The 22,274-nt window shown below is 42.2% G+C and overlaps 1 protein-coding gene across 3 annotated transcripts in view; it reads left to right on the top strand.

Annotated features, from left to right (window-relative positions):
* LOC109038905 (uncharacterized) overlaps positions 1-22,274 on the top strand; it is a 175,004-nt gene that overhangs the window by 37,704 nt on the left and 115,026 nt on the right. Inside the window, exons 2-3 of one of the 3 annotated variants that reach the window (XM_019054170.2) lie at positions 16,407-16,508; positions 19,193-19,537. In XM_019054170.2, the coding sequence (XP_018909715.1) occupies positions 16,407-16,508; positions 19,193-19,537 (447 nt within the window). The remainder of the gene's footprint in view (positions 1-16,406; positions 16,509-19,192; positions 19,538-22,274) is intronic. The other 2 variants (XM_019054171.2, XM_072301839.1) reach the window with 2 other exon arrangements.

The raw sequence follows: 22,274 nt of genomic DNA on the forward strand, positions 1-22,274 counted from the left end.
CCGCGGTTCGATTGATTTGGTTTGATTCTCGGCCAACAGACGTTAATGTGCATTTAATGAGAGACACATGTGTACGCGGCCCGAGGAATATAATGAATGATATTAAAGGCAAGGCGCGCCCCCGGTTGCCGTAACGAGTCGTCCGAACGTGAAATTTTCGCGGGAAAATTCACTCCTTCCCCCTCCCTTTCTCCTTCTTGACGCGTATCGGTGGAAACGCGCATCGCACCACTTGTGTCGTGATTCCAACGTTTCAAAAGCTTCGTTTCTCTTTTGACTTTTTGAAGAAAGACCCGAGGATGTCACGGTACAAAATTCAGAGCAGGAAACTCAAAGATAGTTAATGATGGTTACCTTTTGGAGGAATGCAATTTTTATTTCAAATATCCTGGAATAATTGGTGAGAGCTATGAGAAACATATCGAGAATTTAAGAGTAACAGGTGGTAAATATCAAAGGCAGTGGCGGTTCCTGCACTCGCGTTCAATGAGAAGCTATTTTTACTGAGAAATCAGGGAATGGAACAGTGTTTTGTATGATCAATAAGCGAAACGATAGTTCCAATCGAAAACTAGAGTCAGCATCAAGATTGTCAATAGCAGGAAGCTAACCTAAGTTCGATGTAATTTGCTATGAGGCATGGAACATTGACGACTTACGTGCAGCTCCTCGTATAGGCAACTATCACTGCATCGAGAATGTGTTTTGCCTACCTCTTAAAATTAGGGCGCATCGGCAAAGAAGAGCGCTTATAGCTACACCCGAATCTGTGTCATTTGATATGTCTCTTGCAAATAGATGACACGATTCACATTCCACACGTGTAATTTTGCAGACGCTTCAACTCATTCCAACAGTGTCAGTCTGGCTCGAAAATTCTTGAGGTGCCGATACGTTCTCGGGGCCCTTCTCTTGAGTGAGACTCCCCCGAACTGATCAAAAGTCCTCCTTTAAATGTGGGTTTTCAAGCTTTGAGGGCCCGTGCAAGAGCTCTGCCGGGGCCCTCTCAGCCACTCGTCAGAATTTTTGGGGTGCTGAGGCTCTCTTGCACCCTAGTCAGCTGCATTCCAAGTGGTGAACTTTCAGCTATTTGCATCGTTATCTTCTTTGAATCAAGCAGGAAAATCGAGGTCTACTATAGGAGGAAATAAGGTCGCATCAAACTAATTGTAAGACGCTATTATATAAAAGAAAAATATGAATGTTTGAATTTGATGTTGGACAAAATAAATTAAGACGATGGTTGGTTATTCTATGGATTCGCCATCGGCTCTCCGTTAATTTATCGCCTCCTGCGGCAACATGGCGGTCGGGAGTGCTCTGCTTTGAAATCGTTTTGTAACAGGTGCGATGCGTCGCAAGTTTGACTTGAAATTTTTTAATCTGCTCGCTATGAATGATTTATCCTCGCCGATCGGACCAGAGAGCTCCGACGAAAATAATTCGGCGTAAAGCTCAGTTGTAATTCATCGGCGATTCCCAACGCCCTATAATGCCTACTGACATCACCCACACTGGCTCCTCTGACCGATTAAACACGATCCAAGTGCATCGCAACCAGACACAACATATTTCAGAGATTCCGCCCTGCAATCCTCCTTGCAGTGTAAAGCTTACTTTCGTGAGTCAACGCTCAAATTCGACTTATGATGACTAAACTGAAGATTAAAAAGTTGGCCAAGAAGAAGCCTCAAGACACCGCGCAAATTTCTATCATCCCATACACGGTGAACCAAAAGTTCCGCACCACCTATGCAGACTACAAGGCTCTTGCCCTTTTTAAGAGGGATCTCCTGAAAATTTGGTGGAGGGGGGGGTGCGGAAGGGAGTCTAACAGACATTCTCTCTCGTCGTTAGTGCACTCACAAAATTTTAAGTTTCAATCTCAGTTTTTTGAAAAGTTGATAAGTGATGCCCGCTGCTAGTTGTGTAGGACTTTTGGATCAACCTGTACGCTCTCTCTTTAAAATTTCATTCAAACACGATTCGCGCAACGAAAATTACTAAAAGCAGTCTCTAATCAAGATATTAACGTTTTTATTCTGCATTTGGCTACAAACAAATTGAATTTCCCGCTCGGTAGAAAAACAAATGTCGAAAAAATTATGCGTAAAAAATTGTAGAGTACACCGATTTTGACAGGCTTCTCAATCGAGCACTGTCTCTGACCCGCCCTGTTTTGTTCGAAGCGAAAACAACGCGCAACAGCTGAGCCGAGGCACTGAGATTGAGCCTGGAATGAAATCATAACACAAATACCATTACGGTAACGTTTAGTGTAATCGATTTTTTGTCTAAGCGGGAAGTTTGAATTTATGCACGTTTTAACGTCAGTATGTAACGTAGTAAAGAAGTAACGTTAGTCAGGGGTCACTCTCAATCATTTTCGTTGCGTGCATGAATCGTATCCTATTTGAAATTTTGATGAGAAAACATGTATCGTAATGCACGAAGGCACATCCTGTCTGGTGGTCTATTGTTTCAAGATTCCCAGACCAACTTGCAAAAATTCAAGAGACTATTCCTGATATTTTATTTTTGAAAATACTACCCAACAAATCGTAAGCAGTTGAAAGGAATAAAAAGCAGAATGATGGAGATCCGGTCGAAGCCGAAGATTCCTACAATGCCGATTGTGCAAAGCACGTAGCGGCGAGTCGACGGAACAAAACTCGGGGGAATCACGTTGCACGAACGAGGCATTAAGCAATTTCGTCGAGGAGGGGCACGAGACGAAAACGCTGAAAAGAAAGCTTTCTTCAAGTGTGCCGATACGTGTTTTCGAGCCTATTAATTTGTATATTTAATTAACGGTGCCGAGTAATGGTCACTATTAGTAGCTCTACGACAGCTTAACGAGTTTTTATTCTAATGTTTATGCGGCTAATTTGAATTTCAAATTCGTGCCCCGGCCGGGGCTCGCTTCGATATATCGACACGCTTTTCGATACTTCCCGGGCTCTGGATACGGATCGCGCCTCGGTTTTCCGTCGATATTCCGGGCCGGGGATCGTCTACAAATCGGGCGGAAATGTGAAATCTACCGTTGCAGGAAAATGGGGAGCCCCATTACGGAAGATGGAAATTGATTTTTTATACCGGACAGAAAATCTTCATAAAACATGACCTCGTTTTCTTATCGCTCTTCCTGCTGAGGGGGGTTGCTTCGAACCCCTCGAACCACCCCCCTCCCCGCCCACCGATAAATGTATTGCTACTTACTGTTCCCGTTCCCGAGTTTACGTTATCGGTATTTACCCGAGTGTGTGAGTTCTTCGCTCGTGGGGACCGACAGTTACGGGATGGTAATTGACTTTTTATTTAAAGAACTACTATTGAACTACCTCCATCTCGGTTGAACAAACATATCATAATATTTAGTATTGCTCACATAATTTCATCCGTATCTGCTGCCTTGGCTTTTTCTGGGAGTCCTCCGTCGTTAATTACGTTTTGGGATCCTGAAAAAGCATCTAGTGGAATGACTTGATCATGACAACACTTTATAACTGGGCTTAAACGATAGGATTTACCATACCTAATAGCAAAGAAAGGTCAAACAGTAATAAACAATGAAAAAATGAGAATAGCTTCATTCAGAATCAATGAATAGTCTGTCAGTTAATTTCTATACGCCCAGGCATATTTTAAATAATAACTTGGTTATACTATATTGACTCTCCGGCAGACAAAAACTGAGCTACGTCTATCTGCAGATTTAAGAAAAGGACATGAAATAAAAGATGCTCTGATCATACATATTCTCAGAGAGTCGAGTAATCAGTACTGTAGATTTCTGAACAAACCGCGTTATTATCACTATTAGAAGTCCAGTACTGGTTACTAAGTTTTGTGGGTATCACGTACCTATAGACAGTAATCTATAGTAGCCACGGAAAGTCTTATTTTCCCCCGCATAACACAAATACGGTGACCATTGAAGAAAACACCGTGTGTCCATCGCTTAGCACCGAGAGTAATTTCTCATCGGATCAACGGGAATTCCTGTTAAATATGCCGCAACAGGAATTGTTCATAGAAACAATGGGAAATTCCCTTGTTTTTAACATTTATATCCTATCACTCTACAGAGACGCCTTGTCGCTCGCTCTAAAGAGATTTCTAACTGGATCGACGAGAATTAATGCCACAGTAAATGTAAGAAGAACATTCTTCTCAGTGTACTTGCATAATTTTTAACATGTGAGGTGGTCGTAGCATGATTTTTGTCTCTTAATGAGTGATATTTTAGCTAATTCGAAAAATTGTACCAAGTTTAGGGCTCGAAACACGGATAGAAAGCCTGGCTCCACGTTAAACGACCGTGGCTCCGCACCAATCTAAAATCCTTAAGTGTAGGAGGGAGGAGGGTTATGCCGCACGTCGGTCGATGGTTAAAGATATCGAAGAGAAAAAAAACCGAATCCGAATTTCCAATTCAAATAGGGTATGAATACAAACAAAAGGGGTTAGATATCACATCTAGTGGACTCCGATCTCGTCAAATAGGCAGACGTCGTCGTCAAACAAGAGGACTCGTGGAAAAAATAAGAATAATATTTGACCATCTCCGCTTGGGTCACAGGTAGGGCCAGATAGGGCCGCGCGGAAGGTGAAGAGGCCCGAAAAAACAGAAGGGCCCGGCCCTGGTCCGCCGGCCTAATGGAACAGGTTGGAGTGAAATATTAAATATTCTCTTTGGGTACGATGCGGCCCTCAATTAAATGGGTGTTTGTCGGGGAAGGCGAGGGGGCTTTCGGTAAATAGCAGCAACAGTGTGTGTCTTTCGGAGTGTCTCGCACAATATGTAAGCGGCTATGCTTGGATTTGTTCTTTTTTCGCTCCATTTATAGTCGGATGGGGCTCTTCCATGTACAAGAATTGTTTTGAAAATAGGTGTTTTGGATGGTAACGTTGGCGCGAAACGCCGCTCCGAGCTTATGAAAGCTCAGAGCTGTATGTAGGCAGGAAAGCTATCGCGATGCTAAATGGGGTTCTCTGGGACCAGAGTATCTCCAAGGAGACCAAAAGGAAAATTTACAACGTCATCGTGAAGAGTATCGTAACTTACGGGAGTGAGGTCTGGCAACTTAAGAAAAGAACTGAAGACATGCTTAGGGCAACCGAGATGGACTTTTGGCGAAGGTCTGCTGGGATATCGAGAAGAGAGCGTATCCGCAATGAAAGGGTACGCGAGATAATGGGTGTGGAAAAGGACATCGTGCACGATATCAGGTCCAAGCAGTTGGTCTGGTATGGACATGTGCGAAGGATGGCAGATGATCGGTTGCCCAAGCAGGTCTTCGATTGGGTTCCTCCCGGAAGGCGACGGCGTGGACGTCCTGTGAAAGGTTGGCGACAAGGGGTGGAGGAGGAGATCAGAAGGTGCCAATTGCCTGATGATCTCTGGGAGGATAGGGGGCAATGGCGATTGGGCGTCGCAGAGCGCGAGGCGGCGCTATAATCGCGACTTTATGTATGTATATCTGTACAATGTTTGTCCGAAAATTTCCTGATTTCCTTATGAAATCAGAAGAAAACTCAATGAAATTTTCCGTGAGAAATGCCCAAGATTTTCCCTTAGTGTCAATAAGGGGAGGGCACGAGCTTGTCGGTAATTTTAGAGATAATTTTGAAAATTCGAGGTTTGGTCACAGAGCTTTCATGGCCCGAAAGGGCAATCAACCTTTAAAATCAAATTATTCAGAATTATTTATCATTACAGTTGTTATGGCTCATCGTTTGTGAAAGAATGTGTTTTTCGCACTAGACTAGAAGGTTGTCCTTCCGGTCGAGCTCATGAGGCCTGGATACACGTTCAAATTTCCATCAATTTCCGATCAAGTGGTGACTGGTGCGAACTATTACCATCAAATTTTTGCGGCTTGCAAAAATTTGACCGCCATTTTTATCATCATTTTAATCGGAAATTGACGGAAATTTGAGCGTGTATCCCGGCCTTAAGAGCTCCATATTTCGACAAGTCCGTCCTCACCCCATATTGTTACGCTACATTCCCCTAGACAAAAATGCAATATGAGAGGGGAAATTTGGCAATATTGCAGTGCAGTTAAGTTTTTTCGTGCGGGGAACGACAGCGCTCGGCAAGCGATACGGAAACCGGAAAGTTTTGACCGAATTCACACACTCGGGATTCGACCTTGAAAGAGGGAAAAAATTGCGGGAGCGGGCGAAAAAGATGCCCTGCGGAGGACGGCGAGTCCTTGACTCACGACCGACACGTAAGTTCCGAAAAGCGAGGCTCGAGATCTCCCGGATCGGGGAAACGAATTAAAAAGGAGAAATAAAATTAGTGGCCGAGGACGCATCTGATCTATCATCATCATTAGAGCGCGATCCGGGATCCGATTCCCGATCCTCGCGCCGCGCGATTAAGATCGTGTAAACGTGGATCGAAAATCTCTCGGATCTTGTTAATCCACGCTCCCGGGATTCGGAAGCTCCGCGACGTTGCCAAATGCCATCAAAACTGCAGAAAGCTGTTCTCTGGCATAATGCATCTACGGTGGTTCCGTACTGCCGCACAGTGGATCGAGGCAAATAGAGAGGTCGGACATGAAATTTTTGACTAGAACTGAAAATTTTTATTTTGATTTCGTCGTATTTTAAATGTTAGGGGAGCTCCTGCAAGAAAATTTCACGAGAAAACCATTGAAACCACTCTTAGAACCTCAAAATTGTGTGTAAACGGAGTTATAAGCGTTTAAAGTTTCCGAATATTGTCCAACCTCTCCTATTGACTCGATCCATTGTGTGCCGTGCCAAGTAAATACATCTTATGAGCAGCCAAATTTTCTCGCAGACCCTTTTTTTTTTTATTATTATTATTATGATGAAGAAATCCATGAATATTTTCCCTTGGAAGTTTCAGAATTTTTAGATCAAATTACGAACAAAATCATCCGAATAATCGGACGAAAATATTCACAAGTTTTCCTGAAAATTCGTGAGTTGACGAAGGAAATTTGACAACGCCTGATGGCTCATACGGTATTCTTACTCAGCACGGCAGTATTCGTCAACGTGAAAGTTCCTCTTGCCTAGAATTATAATTGCAGGCGAACAAATAAAACGTTAAAGTCGCTTTTACGCGTTCGTAAAAAAGCGCGACACTTACGATGATACCACTATTCGACCACGTGGGAGCTCGCGTTGCCTACACTAAAAGTTGAAGGCGAACTAACGTGGCGTTAGATTCTCCTCTTCCCGTCCCGTAAAGAGCTATATTTTGTGTTGGGGGTGCAGGGTGTTCTCGACTTCAGCCCTCGAGGGTCCAGAAAATTGGCCTTTGTGGGATTGGTCCTAATTGAAAAATTTGAAGACGTGGAACAGCATCAGAAACAGGTACATACAATTTTGATTTTTTGTAGAATACGCTATGGTCCCGCTCCCAAAGGAGGAGTCGTACTCTGCCATGCTAAGGAAAAACGCCGTATGAACATTCGAGAGTTGCCAAATTTCCTTCGATAAAATGTCTATTCGTGAGGAAAGTTTGAATATTTTTCCTTGAAATTTTCAGACACTTTAGATCGAATTACAAACAAAATTATCTGAGAAATCGGCAGAAAAATATTCAAAAATTTTCCTGAAAATTAGAGATTTGCCCGAGGCAATTTGGCAACGCCTGAGGGTTCATACGGCGTTTTTCCTTAGCACGGCAGTACTCACCTACGCACTGAAAAAGTCTTAGATCGAACCCGTGCAGCGATTTTCGGGCCCCTTTCCGACGTGACAACAGCCCCAATTGTGAACAGTAAACGAAACACCGCTAATAACATGCATTAAACGGAGGGCCCCGGCTCCTGACTCGGCGGCTCAGCTCTGGTTCTGATCGGAGCGTAATATGAAGAGATAAAAAGAGCAGTAGCTAACAGACGCCACACCGCGCTCCCTGGATTAATAAATATTCGTGCGGCACGCGATGGGCCATCGGATGCCCCCGGTCCACGGGGGGGGGGGGGGGGGGCTGGTTGCGCTGCCGTTGACCAGCACCAATCAGGCCGGGTTCAGTCCGAATTTCATCCGTGATATTCACCGATTTCAACGCGCCGCACTCTGTGATCCACCGCAATCCCATTGGGACATCGATTACTTTTTGAAAATTGAGTCATACTTGATCATACTTCCGATCGCTTTGCAACCAGCGTTCTCAAACGTAATCGGCAGTAGAGTTGCACAGAAACGGCGAATTCGGCGTAGGCTGACTTCATGCCACGATTTATTCTAGAAATTAAGAAGTGCTGAGGGCAATTCCGTATAAACTTACAAAATTTTTACATTCTGTGTGGAAGTTGTTAAGTGAAAATTTTGACCAATAGTGTTTGTTTGGTCTCCTTTAATGAAACAAAATAGGAGCGATGATTTCGGAACACCTCAAGCGAGCCACGCATTTTTACACTCTTACAGTCGATTTTCCTCAATACATTGTCAGGTCGTACACGCTAAGTAAAAACGCCGTTTAAGCTTTAGAATATTGTCAGATTTCTTCTCTGTAAACAGGGCCGGACTAAGGGGGTGGCCACATGGGCCGCGGCCCATGGTGACAAATCTAGGAGGCAGCAAATTTTGCAAATTTTTTAAATGTAGGTATGAAAAAAAATCGGATTTAGAAAAAAATTACAAGCAAATTCTCTCATTTCCTGAGAGTATAGTAATTTCTAATTTTGTCGTCTTTCGGTGATACAAGAGACAGCACCTTTAATTAATCGAGTTAAACCCTTTCTTGCATAGTGGTACAATTGTTGTACCACCCATTAAATAATTTTTTTGGCGGATCCGAAACGTGGCAACAAGGCGGTGCCGACTTGTATAGGTCCAGTAAGTGCTTCTCTCTAGCGGTGATTTTTTGTTTCACTCAAATCGGATGGCTAGTCCTATTTTTGTTAGTTTGTTTCCATGAAAATGAGGATAAAACGGTCAGCTGGTCAGAGCTCGGGATTTTGGTTGTTTCACGTCGTTCAAATAACTTTTGATAAGTAAATTTTATATTTTCTGGTTCCTCATGATGCAGGCTTTCAATTTTTATCAGTTACAAAAATATGAAATTTTTTTGTTTTTTTCAAAACCGCGAATTTGTGGTGGTACATATATGGCCCACTAAGCAGCAGGGGCTCATGTAAACAACGTACCTCAAACATAACTTGTTTTGTTTATCATTTTCTGGGGGTAGGGGGAGGAAAGAGGGGGGAGGGGCGGGCTAATAGGAACATCTTAGTAAGGTCTGAACAAGCATCAAGCAGAATTAGGAAAGAGTTCAAAAATTTGGAAATTATTCTAACCAAGAACTAATTTTTATCGATTTCTCAAGAAATTACCTATTTCTAGCAGTTTTGAGGGGTAAGAAAGGTGGGTTTTGACTTGGTAAAACTTATAGAATTTGACAAAACATGATGTATGGACATGTCAGCATGCTTTTACCATGTAACTACTCCAATTTTGAAAAAAAAAATAAAAAAATTTCATGCATTTGAACCCAGATTTCATGAAAAAATCTAGTTTTTTCGGGGTCAGCAAACAGCATAATTGATGCTAAATTAAAAAAAAAATTAATTTTCTCTCAAATTTTTGGTAAAATATGAAAGTAAAAGTATCAAATGAAGCGCTAAATGAGTAAAAACTATGAAAATATTTTTTCTTAGGTATTCTGGAGTCAAAATTTGAAGAAAAACCTTCACGCTCCTCAGTTTTCTCGGGTAAAAAAAACACATAAAAAATGAAAATTTCGGTATTACATTCAACATTTGCTTATAAATGTAGCAGGAAGTAGTATATGTAACTGTTACTCTTATAATTTATCAGCAAAAATTATCTAAATTGCATATTTTCATCATTTTTAACAATTTTTAGCAGTTTCGCTCTACTGCACATAAGGAGGTCCTTGCTGCTTAGTGGTACACTTGTTGTACCACCATTTTTTAGGCACTTCCGGTGATCGGATCAATATGAAAAAATTCATGTGTCTTCAGGGAGCCTAAAGGAACATAGATATCAAAAGAAAATTGAAAAAAATCTAAAATTAAAAATTGGTGCAAGAAAGGGTTAAGAGAGAGATCAAACACGCAATTTGGCCAGGAACGGCGCGATTGAGAGAGAAATGATGACGAGGACTTGAGATGAAAAGGAGAAGCCCTCGGCGCGGCGGTCGGCATGTAACACATATTAGCGTCTACATTCCAACAAGACTGCACGAATATTTCACGCATTGCATCAAACACAGTGCGGTCACTGCGGTCAGCGTGAAACGGATAGCGCCTACAAGACTGCGTGAATACCTCACGCATTGCGTCAAACTCAGTGCGTTTAGCAGCGGTCGTCGGCGTGAAACTCATAGCGCCTACAAAACGGTCGGAATACTTCACGCATTGCTTCAAACACGGTGCGATCTGCGCGGCGCGGCGGCGGAAGTTAAAATCATTAAACCAAAATGTTTGTTCTTTCTTATTTTTTTCGTTAATTTCTTATGAATGGAAGGCCTTGTCCACGCAGAGATAGGTTTATGAAACTTAACGTTCGCGCAAAGTTCGATGAATTTTTGCTAGTAGTGTTGACAGGGCTTTCCCAAAAAATGTTTCCAACACGAGTAAACGCGTCTTATGCACCCCACCCCGCTGGCGCGTTCACTTGATGGTTTTTATCGATGTTTCAAAACGAATGAGAAGGGGGCGGCAAAATACAGGCGGCCCATGGGCGGCAAGTAGGTAAATCCGGCCCTGTCTGTAAGCAGTTATTTTTGAAGGTAGTTATGAATATTATTTCTTGAAATTTTCAGACTTTTTTGATCAAATTACGAACGAATTTTTCTGAAAAATTGGTGAAGAAATATTCAAAAAAATTTCTGAAAACTTGTGATTTGTCAAAGGAAATTTGGAAACTCCTGATGGTTCACATGGCGTTCTTAGTACAGTAGACCTAGGTTTTGCGGAACAACCAAACGTTTCATCTTGTTTTATCACTTAAGAATTCAAAGATTCCTCCGTATGTTAGATGCCGGGAATGGAAATGAGAATGAGAATGCGTTCCTGGGAAAATTGCAGGGAACATCGCAGGATATATACATGTGCGAGTATTCCTCTGTCAATGTTTCCCGGGATAGACTTCGGATAGGGACTCCCAGGAATTTCCCGGTTAAACCCCAGTGCTCGCAAATAACAATCGTCGTACCGTCTCCTGTACTTGGTCTTCGATTTGAACCCGGCAATGAAATAATCAAATGAGTCTCTCAAGTAACAACATTGAATCATTGGCAATGGAAAAGCATCTCCCCAGACAACCTCCCTCCACGTCGAGAATAATAAAGGAACAAACGAAGCAGCGAGAAAGGAAAATAAAAGTGTAATAATAGTGAGCGCAAAGCATGACCTCAAAGCGGGATTGCCGCATTTCAAAGGACAAAATGCCAACTATGGTCAAAATACTCTACGGAAGTCGACCATAACAATTAAAAATTTTCAGACTCTCTCACGCCCACAATTTTTATGGGTGAACGATGAGCTTTCGTCATCACTAGCTATCAATTAGTTATCTTAAAATGTATCTGGCAATGTTACAAAAAATTTATGACCGCCAGTCCGATCAGCGTTGCTAGATGCTGCTGAAAACCTCGTCTCTATATAGTATCGAAGTCTGGCTTAATCAAACCGTCAGACAACGCGGAGTCCATAAAAGAATGGATTATAATGAGACCAGCTGTCTCAGGATCAGCCGAGAGGTCGGTGGAGAAAAATTGGAAGTGGTTCCCGACTTGACCTTGATCCAAGAAACGCAATCTTGCAAGTGTCGCACACCACCCTACGCGGCTGATTTTGTGACTGATTGTGGGTATGACTCGGGCTCCCAATCGTTTCGTGGTCTATTGAAAAGTATTGACGAGCGTCTGTCACCTGTGACATAACCCACGGTATCCAAAGCTCGGGTATCTCACAGATTTCACTCCCCTCTTTGTTCCCTCCGTTATGCAATCCGGTCTGAAACTACAGGGATTCTTGGTTCCGAGGTTCGTTCGTACGTTCAGCAGAAGGATGATCTCATCCCACCAGATGCAAAATGGGTTTTTGTGAGCTCCTTATGGAAGGTTCATGCACGGAAAAAAGTTCGATGGACGCTCTATGGTTCGAAAAACCGGAGCTCTTGGTTCTACAAACTGGCCTTTTCCGTCGATCGAGCAAAATTCAGTTCGGTGCACCAAGGTCTTTCACACAGTATTCAACATGGCTGATGCGTTCGCGCGCAAGTCGCAAGGAAGCACTCAACGCTAGGAAAATTTCAATACAAACACGCCGGTCGATATAATTAGCAACGAGTGTTTTGGTTGGTTGTCGTCGGCTGTATTGAATACTGCGTAGCATCCTTGTGCGCAAGGGTTGAATGGAACGACTGCTCTTATAAAATGTTCACCTGTGCCATAGTATCGTTTTTGAAGCGAGAAGGTTAAAAAACGCAGATCGTGAAGTTAGGAGCGTATTTCAGGCTTTCCCGATGCGCTCATCGTTATTTCTAACTATTTTCTATCTTCTATCAGAGACAACTCTTCTTTTTGCTTCAATGTATAAAATTTGCAATAAACCCACTGGTCTTCTAACTTGAGGAATTTTTTGAGTTAAGCTGACGGTGATACAAGTCGAATTAGACCCCATCTAAACCTCATGCATGCAACCTCGGCCATTTTTCTGGATTCAAGGCAGCTCCATGGGCCCTAGTATGGCTGACGGTTGAGCCAATCAAAAATGGATCTCCTAGTGCTCGTAATGGTAGGTGCTTAGCGGTCGGCACAACAACAACATCACTCGACCGCTTGTGCGCGATATCGAGCGGTGTATCCGCGTCGAGTCGCGGCGGCGTGAGAAACTTTCGACAGAAGGAAAGATGGAAAAAGAATGGATTGTTAATGAAATAATGGCTCGATGAAAATAAGGCGGGAATCGGTGCTAATTGAAACCGGTGGAAAATTTTATGAGCGCTGGGAGTTGAATTGAAAAATATTCATATCGCATTCTCACCGGCGAGCGGCGGGTTGATGCGCAGCGTCTCGGCGCTCGAGGGGCCTCGCAGTCGAGTGTTGCGGAATATCGGACTACATTGCAATTTGGGACCATTATTTCTGACTCGGCTGTGAAAACGCTCTTATGCATGGGGAAATTAATGGTAAATACGTTGTTTCTAATCTGAGCTAAAAATCGTAGTTCCTTATTGTAAAATGTAGTCCAATTGAGCGCGAGGCCGACCACATATCGACTGTGAATTTCCGAACGAGTAGAGTCCACGCCAAATAAATATATTCACTTTTAGACTGTGACAGAATATCCGTCATCTTGATTCTTGCATTTGACTTTCAATGCTTATGACTGAGGTCACGAGAACTTCTGTCGCACTCTAAAAGTCCGTTAAATCATTTGGCGTAGACTCTCTCGATTGCGATGTTTCAATTTTTTTTTTTCACGCCGGCTATTCACTCAGAGTAAATTATTGATTTTTAACAGTGTATGTATCTGCAGTTTTTCTTGGAATTTATTTCACTTGTTAAAAATACAGGAAAAAAATATCAGGGCGCCACTTTGGTTAATAACCTTACCCTAATACAAATAGAGTTTTCCAAACTTTACAAAAGTGATAAAAGTTCTTTGATTGCGGCCTTCGAGTTATCAGAAGCAGAATATCGGCCTTCTTCACTTGCTAGAGGCTTCAAAGAGGCTCATCGTTGCAATCGTTGACCGCCGCCTTTCAAAAATCGTCGGCTCGACGTTTAATACCGACGTAACCGATGTAATTGTAACGCATCGATCAGGTCTCGAAATTTTCAAACAGATCCGGCCCAAAAATTACGAAATATTATTTCCAGTTGTACGAGGTGAGGACCCCTAAAATCCGAGAATCCATCCTCACTATACTTCCTGATGTGTTCGAATTGTCCTTGGGCCGGGTCCACGCTGCGGCGGGCGATGGGCGGGCATGGAGCGGGCGAGCGATGCGAGATGGGCGCCATTTTTGATGAGTGTTTAACGCGTGTGAAATCGGCGGAACGTTGCGCGAGCGGGCGCGGCGCGGAGCGCGACGGCGACGACGCCGCGGAGATGCGGACCGCGATTGGCGCCTTGAGGCCACCACCCCCGCAGATACCGACACCCGCCACAATACCGGTCCATCGGAGTTTCCCAAGAGCTCTCGCCGACGTATCGACGGGAAAGTCGCGGGAAATTCCGCGCATGGAAGTCGTTGAGGTTCTTGAAACAAGTGCGCTCTTCTGCCATGTAACAGGAGAGATACGTTGTTCTGCCTTCCTGGCGAATGGACCACTAGACAAGGTACGAATTGAAGCAATCTGATACATGTTTTTTAATCAGAATTTCACGTAGAACACGATTCACACGACGGAAATTACTGAAACCAACTCCTAACAAAGATATTAACGTTTTTATTTCACATTGGCTACAAGGAATTCGAACTGCCCGCTCACAAGAAACTCAAAGCTCTACGCGAGTCAAATCGCGCACTACAACGGTTTCTGCAAGCCTCTCAATCGAGCAATGTTCATTTTCCACCATGTGTTGTTCAAACTATAAGCAATTTGCTACAGCTGAGCCAAAGCGTCAAGACTGAGGTTGCCAGATTTTTACATCGCAGAGACTGTCATGATAACGTTCAGCGCGCGATGTGAATCACGTAGAGCATTGAGTTTTAATGAGCGGGTGGTTTGAATTCACACATCAAGAATCATCAAATATCTTCGTAAGGAGTTAATTTCGGTAATTTTCTATGTGCGCATCCTGTTCTACGTGAAATTTTAGTTATGAAACATGTATCAGAATGCTGAAATTCGTACCTTGTCTATGTGGTCCATTGTCAGTACCACTGCGTAGACTAAAACGCAAGTTACACCCCCAAAAATTGAACGTGATAAAGAAGTCCTGAAGTTCTAAAACAAAAATTCCCGACTTTTACGTTTTTTCAGATTTAAATTTAGGTTCGAATTCTGACATGAACACAAAAAAACGGAAGCTAGCACCTTTCAATGTGGAGAAAATTCAACTTAAACCACGCTCAGCCTGTTCCAAAGGGTTTGAGATAGCGTTTCCTCCTGAGAACTCGAAATCGTCAATTTCAAAATTTTTCCTGAATTCGGCTCTACAGATCTGATCTTATTCGTTATTGAACAAATCTTCGTTTTGGGTAAAATTGGCAATAACCATCCAAAATAATCTTAGCGATCAAATCTTATATTTCCATATTTTGTCTTCGCCGCATACTAGCTCGATATTATATCCAAAGCTATGACTAATCAGATACTAGTCTTTTATTTTCGAAAAATATTCTCGAAGGAAGAGCCAGTGGAAATAAACTTGAAAACGTAAAACGCCTGAAACAGAAAAGTCGTAAAAGTGTCAATTTACGAATATTAAACCAAGAGACTTAAACGCGTGGGTAAGAAAGTACACAAGCAAAAAGCAATTTTATTAAGTGCAGACTTATAACTGAGGTTGAATGGGCCACCGCCTAGGTTTGACACCTAACAAAAAAAAAGGGTTGAGAGAAAAAGAATTGGGATATTACTCAAAACTTCTCTAGAAACGCTTGACTGAGGTCGCAAATTATAGCTACCGTCGCGTCGTAACCATCTACGGATTGGACTGAGATTAAATTAAATCTCGAAGGAATGATGTCCCCAGAATAAGGGCTAAGAGGAACAAAAGAAATCGTAAAATTTGATTGGTTTTTCAAACAAATAAGCAAAGAAAACTTGTGATAAAAATATTCTTTTCGGAAGAAGGTAGACATCGTAATATGACTAAAGTTGTGGAAATGAAGCGTTTCATGAAATATTTGTCAGCGTGTAAGTGACACTTTTTCGGTTGATGCGGACCAGTTTTAAAATGTACACGAATCAAGGACTTCTCAATACCGGAAGAAAAGCTTTAAAGTCGAAGCCGACATGAATTAATTGTCCCTTAAAACTTTGGTAGCATTCTCCTTGAAAGTCATGGTGAGAGGGCAAACCTAATCATGAAGGTTCTAACCAATCAATGCATAATTTCAATCTAATTATAAAGTCAATGACATTGATTGTATCGGGTTCGTTTTACCTTCCTTTGTAAGTTTAATCTCTACAGTTTCTCTCACAGAACTTTTATTTGGTATCGCCAAAATTTCGATAAAAACCTGTATTTTTATTCACCTCGACCGATATTAGCTTTCATCGGTTTGTGTTTAAGCTCAACTGTTACGTTCATTGATCGCCCCCAACTTCGACACTCGGTCCAAGGAGATTTTCCTTCAGTGCGTTGAACACGCGCTATTTTGTATTATTCTGCATTCAATGCATTGCATTGTTGCATGCGCATGCTTCAATTTGTGACTAAGGCGCTAACAGTCAAACTTTTGTTTGTTTGTTACAGTCGAGTCCAGAAATGAGCGATGGCGAGGATATGGGTGACGAGGACATTGATGACCAAATGCACCGAGAAATAGAAGAACACAACGACGATGATCGGAAAAAGGTACAAAATTGAACACCATTGATAAAAGGGGGCAGTGCTAAAACGTCACATTTGCATTTATATCAGACTTGATTACAATCAATCATGATGAAGTCTAAAACAGAAACCGAAGATCAACCAGAGAAGTTTTCTGGAGTCTACTTTAAAATGTTATTCCTCGTGGAAAGGAAAGAAGTTCAGTGTTCTTTCAAAGATGAATTTCGAAGCGTTATTTCTTCCTCTTCTTTTTGCGTCACAATACCGACGAGCATCAACGTTATGGAAATATTGCAATAAATTGCTGGAATTCACTTTTTACCTCTCTATAGGTTGAGCATGCTCATTACATTGGACAATTATTAGTGTCTCTAACAGTTGTCTCTCTTATCCACAGAAAACTGGAAAATTATTTCGAGGATGAAGTAATGAACCTAAACTTTAGTGACACCCCAGTGCTAAGACGTCACATTTGCATTTATAACAGATTTGAGCACGACCAAACATGATACAGTCCCCAGTTTAAAATAAATCTCTGTATCGTTTAAGGATCACAAAGGGAATTCTCCCTTTTTATTTTAATCAGCTCTTGCAACGAGGGTCACCATTTGGAGACTTAGCAAATGACAATTTTGGGAGGGTATTATATTTTGTAAATGGTAAACTTTTTTTATGAATGAATTTCTACGAGTAGTTTTTAAATGGGATTAGACATTATATGAATAATATCATGTTCATTACACCTAGATTCTCTTTTTTGCAAAGTTCTGTACGAAGAGTGTGCATACTGAAAGCAAATAAATGTGTCCATAAACCTCAGTATCTTAAAATAGACAAAATTTCAGGACAAAAATCAGGCTACTAAGCACAGAGAAAAAATTCCTCTCAAAATAGATTGTAAGTATCCCCGCTAACGGTTTTGTAACAATCATAATTAGGTCAGAAATGTTCCGCTACGAGGAAAAAGAATTTAAGTACAATATGTTAGGTAGGTATCTAAAATAGAATAATTGTGTAACTGCTCAGTTTTGCACGTTCCCCGGATTTTATCAATTGAAAAACCTTCGACCACACAATTCTCAGAGCTCAATTTTCTAACGCGCTGCTCATCTGCAGCTCTTGACGAGGCATTGTACAAGATATACTCTAAGCCCTTTTATTTATATTTTAACTATACAAATATCAGTTTGTTCAGCCACATGACAAGCATGCATTTCTGTAATCTGTGCTTTTTTCCATTTAAATTTCTCACGGATTTCCTTCTCGCATTGTTCTCAACTGAGAATCCTCTCAATTTGTTTGGCGTTTCAAACACAATGTAGTGTTATTGGCTTTCTTATCTCCATGAGTTTTTTCTGGCATCATTAATCGTTTTTCCGTTTTCCTGTTCCCGTGCTGAGTAAATGTAGAAACGGAATATTATTATATAACAGAATATTTTGGATGCATCTATGTAACTATGCCGATATTTCTGTGGTGCACAGGAATGAAAAACTACGTCCTTATAAAGGGAAACCACCGGCATATATGTTATTTCTGCAGATAGTAATGGGAGAGCCGGATCAATCCAAAAATTGATTTCATAGTCTAGTTTCGTAGGTCTAATAATGGGACCTAATTTCCTCTCAAGTGATCGTCCAGCCATCCAAGCGACGAGAGTCGATAATTATGGACATAATTATTTGCCTAATTTTAGGCAATTATCGAATGCGTATTCTTTTTTGTTTGATGTGTTGAATTCATGATTGAAAGTGGAACAATGCACACGTCGAAAAGTAGAGAAGAAATTAAAATGAATATCAACAATAATCAACTAAGGCTAAAATCAACTTAAAAACTCAATTCGCTTACGTATCTAATTGCCACCAGACTAGTTTCGGGAGCTTTCATCCATCTCCCATCTTCAGTGGTTGTTGACTGATTCGGAATTCGTGGTCGCATTGCACGCATGAGGGCCGATACTAACCTAATGCAAGGTTAGCTCAGGACAGGAGTTAAATCACGTTGGGTTAGGGTAGGTTAGATTTGTTTCCATGTGTGTGTTTTTGACGCCTTCTTGTGTTTAAAATATGCGCTTTTGGTTTTTGTATTTTTGCGCATATCGTCTTCCGTTTTTGCGCTTTCGGAAATTTCCGCTATTACTGCCGCGCTAAGGAAGAACGCCGTATGAACATTCTAGAGTTGCCAACACTGAAAAAACGAGATTAGGGCTGGGCCCTAGAATTGCTTCACCTCATACCCCACAGGGACAGGCCCTGCACGGGTAGGACCCAGCCCTACCCGGACAGGGTCCAGCCCTTACCAAGTAGGGCTGAACCCTGAAGCAGGTAGGTTCGGGCCCTACCCGCGGCGGGCCTGCCCCTATGGGGGTTGAGGTAAAGCAATTTTACCTACCCGTTTAGGGCCTGGACCTTCCGCGCAGGTACCAGCCCTAAACTCGTTTTTTCCGTGAAATTTTCCTGTATAAAACATGTTGTATTTATGACGAAATTCATGCATATTTCTCTTAGAAATCTTTAGATATTTTAGATTAAATTGCGAACAAAATAGTCTGAAAAATTGGAAGACAAATATTTAAAATTTCCCCAATTAATTCGTATTTTATCAGAGGAAAATTGGCAACGTCTGAAGGTTCATACGGCGTTTTTCCTTAGCATGGCAGATTAGGTAAGATCAATTTGATTGACGAGATTTTCTTTGTTTTGCAGTTGCGGATGGCGGAGAAGATGGCAAAGCTGACGAAGAGCGCCCTGTTCCACGAGAGGGATCGGATAATCAGGCGGGGTGGCTCGGGGCTCTCGTTCTCGCAGGCGGAGGACATGGGGCTGCTGACGCCTACGGCGACGGCGGCTTCGCCGATGGTTCCGCCGCCTCCATTCTCGCTGCCCCTACCGTTCCCGTTCCTCCACCCGGCCGCCGCCCTCCCCTTCCTCCCGCCCTCGGCCCCGGTCAACGTTCATCAGACATCATCCGCCTCCTCGCACTCATCCGAGTCCTCCTCGTCGTCGCAGCAAACTTGGAGCTTCGAGGAGCAGTTCAAACAGGTGCGTCAGGCAAGTAAAACGTTCCTATCCAATTCTAGTAGCGTTGTATCATTTCCAATCAGTGTTCTGCCTCCCCCAGGTGCCATGCGCCTAAAAATCGGGCCTTGGCTCCTAAAAATTAGGGGAGAGGGGTTGGGCCATCGTGGCGCCTAAAAAATTTTACAGATTGAACTCGCAACCAGGAAGCAGGGGTAGCGATGAAGCGCCCTCTATAAGCACCGTTCGCAGCATCGCCATGGCCCGAATTCATAAAATTTGGCTCCTAAAAAATAGTAGATGGCTCCTAAAAATTGGGCTTTGCGACCAAGGTGGCACTAAAATTTTAGAGGGAAGGCAGAACACTGTTTCCAATGGCTATAGAACGATACTGCCAAGGAAAAACGTCGTATGAACCTTCAGGCGTTGTCAAATTTTCTTTGATGAAAAACGACTTTCCCGGTAAACTTATGAACATTTGTCTTCCAATTTTTCAGATAAGTTTGTTCCCAATTTCGCCTGAAGTTCCTGAAATTTTTAAGGAAAAATATTCTTAAATTTCCTCAAAAATGAACATTTTACTGAAAGAAATTTGGCAAATCTCGAATGTTCATACGGCGTTCTTCCTTAGCACGGCAGAATACGGCTTGACTGCAAACTAACTATTTTATAGGAAGAAGAAGAAACTTTGCCATGCTTGTAATTTTAAGGTTGGATTTGCACTTTTCCACATACATTACAGCGTGATACTCTTCAAGACGCGAAGGAAGTCTGGAATAAAGTTACACGGACGGCAATCTTGCAATGAATACTGACCCCAGACACGGCCGTAAAAATGATCAGAAATTTAATTTTTCGAGCAGCGATTGAGATGAAACGCAGCCTCGCGAGAACTCGGGGAAAAAAAGTGAGAAACGCGCAGTTTTAAGCGGTGAACCCGTGCATCGGCGCGCCGGCCATTTTGAATAAATTACGAGGAATGTGAATGTATAATTTTATAACGAGTTGTAATTACAGGCTGGCGAGCCAATAAGCATCGGCGCAGATGCGGCTCACGCTGCTCGCCTGCACGGAGACCAAGCCAAGTGCCGTCTTGCACTGTCTTCCATCCCACCACTCAGTGGATCAATCTCAAACTTATTTCAGAGTTTGAATCGAGAGTAAAAATATGAAACAATAAGTTTCTCCCTTCATTAATTCTATATGACTGTAAAAAAAACATCAGCAAGATGAGTGTTGAAACTCTACGGTTTCTTTTGCATCCGTACTGACACACAGTGAATTATTTCTTAATAAATGCTGAGATTGCAGAGGTGAATTGTTTGGTTTCATTCGAATACTTGAAGTTAGTAAAACAGGGAGGGATTCAGTTAGAAAAATGAAGAGAAGGTTTACAGCGAAAATAAATTTAAAAAAAAAAAAAAAAAAATCCGTGCGCTTTTTCTAGTCTTCTCTCTTTCGACTCGCAACTTTTACGAACTGGATACAAATATTCTGACTCTGGGCGTGTGTGTGAAGTACCTCGTATTTTCAAAATCACTGTAGACGTTTAATTTCACAGAAAAAGAAATCGCTATGAAAATATTGTAGTTCTGGCTACTTTAAGTAATTTCTATTTATCGGGTGATACAAATATTTAAACTCCGCGGATGTGCATGAGGTATTCTGACTTTTGAAGGCATTTTCGTGATTTGAAGTCTCAATTGGACGTATTTCTGCCAAATGGAACTATGTGCAGTATGACGTGAACCCTGTTATGCATGTCTTCTTATGGGTATCAGGGCTCATGTCTTGATGCACATAGTTCCGTTTAGCAGAAATACGTCCAATTGTTCAAGGTTGGAAAGTCACGTTTGGCTCTTGCTACTTTGAGAAATTTATATTCTTCGGGTGATACAAATATTTAAACTCCGCGGATGTGCGTGAAGTATTTTGACTTTTGAAGGCAGTTCTGTTATTTGATGCTATCATTGTTCGTGGTAAGAGAAACTCAGAGACAGTCCCTAGGCGTTAGGTTGTTTAGTTCCAATATTGTCATGAATAAGATGAAACATGAGCGAAAACTAGACAACGTGAAATGCACTCAGGGTGATTCTGGTCAAAAAAATTCATTTGAGTGAGTCTATCGTGTGAATGATGGAAACAAAATCACACACCCCGCGCCTTTCTCCTAATCATAGGAAATTACGCTAATGCTCCGAACTTTCCAACAAAAGCCGTGCACAGGCGCATATAATTCACAGAGCTTACAATCTAGTCGTAAGTAATTATAATTTAGAAGCATATCCACCGATAGTGAAGTTTGACGAGCATGCTTTTGGTGCAAGAGCTCGAATTCGCGGTTGCCGATTCCTCCGGTGAAAATATCATTTCGACACAAGAGAGCGTGGGATATGTCGAGGGACGAGAAGCGGCAACACTGGGAGTTGTAACAAAATAAGCTTGATAGGCTTTCTGTGCTGATTACTCCTCCGTGGCGGGAACGCTTGCATGTTGCGACTAATTGAGGATGCGCACGGAAAATATCAAAACGTGTTTTTATGGTTATTGCCCGGCATTCTGATGAAAGCTCTGCCGGTTGAATGTTGGGATATTGGCAAACCATCGGTTCACTGCTTAACCGGGAAACACAGTAGACAGCGATAGTGGTTGCATGCGAGGGGAGCCATTCGATAAAGTACCGTTCTGCCTCGCTGCGAACCGATTCCTTCTAATCTAATTATTCAGAGCTTACTTTGCTGCAGGTACAATTTTTTTCTCATGCAAACGC

Source organism: Bemisia tabaci, chromosome 1 (assembly GCF_918797505.1).
Source record: "Bemisia tabaci chromosome 1, PGI_BMITA_v3".
NCBI classification, from domain to species: Eukaryota; Metazoa; Arthropoda; class Insecta; order Hemiptera; family Aleyrodidae; genus Bemisia; species Bemisia tabaci.